At 38.1% G+C, this 6,098-nt stretch overlaps 1 protein-coding gene across 1 annotated transcript; it reads left to right on the forward strand.

Annotated features, from left to right (window-relative positions):
- Positions 1 to 539: 539 nt before the first annotated feature.
- LOC108428948 (trypsin-like) lies at positions 540 to 6,011 on the forward strand. The gene is made up of 6 exons (XM_017700338.2): positions 540 to 579; positions 1,337 to 1,493; positions 2,260 to 2,358; positions 2,508 to 2,668; positions 4,197 to 4,333; positions 5,798 to 6,011. Exons 1-6 carry the CDS (start codon positions 540 to 542, stop codon positions 5,948 to 5,950), a joined length of 747 nt encoding a protein of 248 aa, XP_017555827.1. The 3' UTR covers positions 5,951 to 6,011.
- The last annotated feature ends 87 nt before the right edge of the window (positions 6,012 to 6,098 follow it).

Here is a 6,098-nt window from a genome sequence, read left to right on the forward strand (position 1 = left end):
TTGTAAATATACACATGATATTTTCTTCCAGTGTGATTTTTCAGTTTTCAGTTGTTTCAAATCTTTTTTATGTTATGTTATGGTTACATTATCTACTCTTTTTGTTTTGTTTTTCCTTTCTTTTTTTTCTTGATTTTTTACTCGAGTTTTGTATGGCTTGTTTTGTTAATTGTTACCGCACTATTTTTGTTATGTACGATGTTTAATTTAAGGTGTGTAATATTTAAGAAAATGTTCTATATTGCAGTTCTGGATTGACTGAAAGAGATAAGATGATTTACTTATTAAGATTAATTTTGTACTTTCAATTAAAACGTCTTGCTGTTTTTAGCACACAGTGGTCATACAAACATCTTGTACCAAGTTAACCATTAAACATGGGTCATTGCTTTAGATGTGTCTGTGTGTGTGTGTGTGTGTGTGTGTGTGTGTGTGTGTGTGTGTGTGTATATGTGTGTCTGGGGGGAGTGGGTTAAAGATAGTATAAATAAGGCCTGAATTGACAGACACCTTTGCGGGCTGCTGAAACACTCATCACCATGAAACTGCTCATTCTTCTGGCACTAGTGGGAGCTGCTGGTAAGCAAACAATCATTTTAACATCTTATATTGCAGTCAAATGGCCATTAAGTACAAGATATTCATCAGCAAAAAAGCACCATATACTTAACAGAAAATTACATAGAAGCCTCAAATACAAAATATATTTTAATAATATAATTTATAGTGAGTACACTTTTTTATTAACATTCTTAAATGTTTCTTTATTAAACATATTAAACTTACATTCTTTTCAGAAGACTTGCTTTCAGTTTTTTTATTTGTTCCACACCTCCAAAGTTCTTAGACATTGGTTGCATTTTCTGCTTTTTACAATCCAAGTAATCCCAAACACATTCAGTAATGTCAAGGTCTAGACTTTGGGGTGGTCTGTTCATTATTCTGAACACCAGCAGCATCTTTGTCTGTTTTGTTTTCTCAGTAACAGTTACTTGGCAGCTACACATCCTTTCAGACCCATAGTGTTGAGTTGTCCTCTCACAGTGGAAGGGTAGATCTGCAGCAAGAGTGGAGCTTGATTTTCTCCTCTCTCTCAAAGATTTAAATATCTCCTGAAAAATCAATAAATAGTACTTAATGGCCACTTTGTAGATTAGATAAATGTAGGGTATTCTCTGAATTTCAACATTACTGTATCTGGACATAAAAGGCCTATAATCAGACTGCAGCTATTGAGGCCACATCTGTTGTAACCAATTTAGATTATTAAAATACAAGTGCAGACTATATTTCTCCATTATGTGCACTGATGTGTGTATTTGGTGTGGTGTTGCAGTGGCAGTACCCCGAGGTGATGGAAGGATCATTGGAGGCTATGAGTGCAGCCCTCATTCACAGCCTTGGATGGTCTCTCTCAACTATGGCTATCATTTCTGTGGAGGAGTGCTTATCAACAAACAGTGGGTGCTCTCTGTCGCCCAGTGCTGGTACAGGTGAGTACTTCACAAAAGCAAAGTAGCACTTTCTTCTCTATTGAACTACATATACATTTCAGTTTCTATTGGTGATGTAAGACACAGGCAATGGACAAAGTAATTGAAACACCTAAAAAAGATTAATGATATGTGCATGATCAACACTAGGACCACTTCCTGACTTCGGAACAGCTTTCATCCTTTTTTAATGCTGACATACAAGTCCTGAAGTATATATAATGGGATATAGGATTATTCATATAGAACAAAAGCCTCCAGTTCTTTTAGGGATGTGTAAGATACTTTATCAATGATGGTTAGATTTGGTGTTCGGGGCTTTTGACTTGATCCTTGTGTTCATGAAACAGCTTTTTGATCACTGTCCACATAAAATATACATCTCCAAATTAGTAACTTTACAGAAAAAGGAAAAAAGTTCTTAATTGTTCTTAAATGTAAGTTAAAATGGCACTATATGATTTTTTATTTTTTGTTAAAATGGAAAGAAGTAGCATTACTGAGACTAAATTTTGGTGTGCGTGTAGTCACACTGTAAAGCCTGAAATATGAGTTTAAAAGTCAGAGGCACTGGGCCAGATTTCACAAGTTTTTCAGACCATGTAACATGTTCTAAGTATTGATGTCACATGCCCAGACTCTAACAAAAGGCTCAGTATTTATACTCACAGAGCATATTATTAGGAACACGTTCTTGTTTCTATGCTCATTGTCCATTATAACAGTTGAACCTATTTCTCTCTCAATCTTCCACTCTCTTCCACAGTCCCTACAGCATGCAGCTTATTCTGGGAGATCATGATGTTCGTGTGTTTGAGGGAACTGAACAACTCATGAAGACAAATAACATTATCTGGCACCCCAAGCAAGTACTTTTTCTACAGAATCACATCCACTTCCAGATCTGTTCGTTACTACCTGTTACTTTTAATGCAGATGTTTTGGATCACAATGAAACCCTGAACAGGTCATGACCAGCTTGTCTAAAATTAATCTTTGACCTTTTGACTTCAGCTACAACTACCAGACTCTGGACTATGACATTATGCTGATTAAGCTGTTCCACCCAGTGAAGGTGACCGATGCAGTGAGACCTATCTCTCTGCCCACTGGCTGTCCTTATGGAGGAATGCGCTGTACTGTCCCTGGATGGGGAACTATCAGCACTGAAACTTGTATGACTTTCTTCTTTATCCATACAAAATTCTAAAATGTAAAGAAAATTGATTAATAAGCCACTCCAAAATGTGGGTTTGAAGGAGTATCTTTAATTTATCTGTACATTTCTGCTAGAATAATAGTATAATAGAATAATAGATGAGAATCAGTACCTCTAAATCCGAGACCATGGTTCTCAGGCGGAAAAGGGCGGAGAGCCCTCTTTGGGTCGTGGATAGGCTCTTGCCTCAAGTGGAGGAGTTCAAGTATCTCGGGGTCTTGTTCACGAGTGATGGTACAAGGGAGCGGGAGATTGACAGGCGGATTGGTGCTGGGTCAGCAGTGATGCGGGCTCTTTACCGGTCTGTTGTGGTAAAGAAAGAGCTGAGCCATAAGGCAAGGCTCTCGATTTACCGGTCGATCTACGTTCCCACCCTCACCTATGGTCATGAGCTTTGGGTAATGACCGAAAGAATAAGATCGCGAATACAAGCGGCCGAAATGAGTTTCCTCCGCAGGGTGTCTGGACTCTCCCTTTGAGATAGGGTGAGAAGTTCGGTCATCCGGGAGGGACTCGGAGTAGAGCCGCTGCTTCTTCACGTCGAGAGGAGCCAGCTGAGGTGGTTCGGGCATCTGGTTAGGATGCCTCCTGGACGCCTCCCTTGGGAGGTGTCACAGGCAAGTCCACCTGGGAGGAGACCCCGGGGAAGACCCAGGACACGCTGGCGTGACTATATCGCCAAGCTAGCCTGGGAGTGCCTCGGAATCCATCCCCCTTGGAGAGCTAGTGGAAGTGGCTGGGGAAAGGAAGGTCTGGGCCTCATTGCTTAGGATGCTGCCCCCGTGACCCGAACCCCAGAGAAGCGGAAGATGATGGATGGATGGATGGATGGATTTCTGCTAGAATTGTTTTAGACTAATTGTTTTATTTTGAATAGTTTGAAAATAAAAAGTTTACATATTTTCCTTTTTATGCCAAATGTAGTCAATCATATGATATGTTTGGTGTCCAAAGTTTGCTTGTTTATTGTTGCACTGGATTTATGTGGCTAATGTAATGTATAGAAATCCTTTCCAAAAAAGAAAAAAAAAAATACAATCTGCTTGCTTAGGTCACTGCTTACGTATCACAAATACATGTCAAGTTGTTAAATAATATCAAACACGTGGTTTCTAAGACTGTATGATATACCGTAATCTATGAAAAATTGTATGTGACATTTCAATTCTGTCCAAAAAAACCCTTGTGTATATAATTTTCTTTTTTTGGATTTTCATTTTTAATAGTTAATTGCAGCACATCAGCTGCCCTTTATATTGTGTAAAAAGTCCATGATGAATGGACCATTAGAAATACTCCAAAATCTCTTGACACTGACTTGCATTAAAAGTAATTTTGGAGATTGTTTTTGTTGCTGTCAAAAAAAAAAATTGCATTAAATGATGAACAGACCAACATGTGCTTGATCAAATGCATATGTATTTCAGAAAGCCTACAAAAACCTGTTGACATGCATCTATTTTTTTCTGTTGTTCTCAAAACAGCATTCCTGCCTTTCCGTCTGCAGTGTGTTGATGTCCCGGTCGTGAGTGACCAAGAATGTGAGAAATCATATCCTGGGATGCTGACTCGTAGGATGGTGTGTGCTGGCTATCCAGAGGGCGGCAAGGATGCTTGTGGAGTAAGTTTCAGTTTCAGGCTCTTCCCATTGTAGGAACATATATCTGAGTATGAGAGCAATTGTCAGGTGACTGTGACATATGATAATATGCAAACATTTAGATGTTTTAGGATCAGAATATAATGCTATTTTCACATTATCAGGTTGAAATGGCCCAAATTAAATTTTCTGCCTTAATGTGACAGATCTGTATGAATGCAACAATCTGATTTCAAGTCAGGGGCTGAATTCACAAATGTGTTTTAACAAAGAAAATACACTTTTTTTTCTTAAATGCCAAATTTGGAAAACTGTTAAGATAAATTGTTATTCTTCAAAAATGCTTGTAAGAATTTTTTATTATTTTATTCTTAACTTTTCATTCAACACTTTTGCATACAGACCACGATTACATATAAAAACCCAAAGACACATATAGGTTCACTGGTGACTTTGGACAGTAAATAAAATACACTGTAGTTGCATTGTACACATCACAACCCTGCCTGGTTCCTATCACCAACACTGTAAAGAAATCTGGTGTTAGTATGTTTCTTTCCAATGAATATTTGGTAAGACACACCTCCCCCCCTTTACGCTGTAAAAAAAAAAAAAAAAAAAAAAAAAAAAAAAAAAATATATATATATATATATATATATATATATATATATAAGAAAATCATAGAAAAAATAAGGACCTTCTTTAGAGAATATTTGAGAACAATTCTAGTTTTTTTCCCTTTTAGAAATGCATTTAAGAACGTTGGGCCTCATATTCACCTATATCTTCCTATGTCAGACTCATGAAGTGTTCTTAAACCACAGAACTGTTCACACCTTTGTGTACTTGAGTGTGCACAGATTCTGTTCTTACCCAAGAATCCTAAGTAAGGAAGCATTGGTGTTTTGTCAGTATGTTTTGTCAATGTCCCATTTTTATGAACATCTTAGTACTTAGTACTTGTCTTAAAGATCCTTATTAAACATTTTCTTTCATGAATCTGGCCACAGATTTGAACAACCTTTATATGAGGTCATAGACTAGATGCATATGGACATGTGCCTTAATGAGAATAGCCAGATTGGAATTCAAGGTTTTTTTTTAACTGCATTACTGCCATCATTCACTGTTGAATGTTGGCAGTGTGGCAGCCCTGAGGGAACTTAAAGTTAAGGCCAGTAAAAGCAACAAAGGCAGTGCGTCTGGCCTTTTTACCTTCTTGTCCCAATTGTGGCACAAATAATCAAATGATGTAATTCTTGTCATGAGGACTTGAGATGCTAATAATTCATGTCTTGTTGTTGTTTATGACCCTTGTGGATCATTCGTTTGACATTACTGATTTAGGTCACTTCTAAACAAAAATGTGAACCATAAAGGCAGAAGGCATTCATCAGTGGAAAAAACAGAATGGAGTAATAAGACTTGGAATGTAACTGTACTCTTAGAGATGTTTTGTTCATCTAAATATTTTTCATTGTCAGGGTGATTCAGGCAGTCCACTGGTGTGCTCTGGAGAGGTCCAGGGACTGGTGTCATGGGGGCAGGGCTGCGGTCTTCCAGGCTACCCCGGTGTATATGTAAAGGTGTGCGAGTACCTGCACTGGATCAGAGACGTCATGGAGGCCAACCCTTAGAGTCAGGCATTCTACATGACTACTGGAGCCCTTTCCTTCTTTGTGCTCAGGGCTTTTTCCCCTCACTCATTAAAAAATAACTGACAAACTGCAAGAATAAACTCCCCAATTCACACCCCTGTTGTGTCAGTGACTACAGTCTTAAACA

The sequence above is a fragment of the Pygocentrus nattereri genome, chromosome 3 (assembly GCF_015220715.1).
Source record: "Pygocentrus nattereri isolate fPygNat1 chromosome 3, fPygNat1.pri, whole genome shotgun sequence".
Lineage (NCBI taxonomy): Eukaryota > Metazoa > Chordata > Actinopteri > Characiformes > Serrasalmidae > Pygocentrus > Pygocentrus nattereri.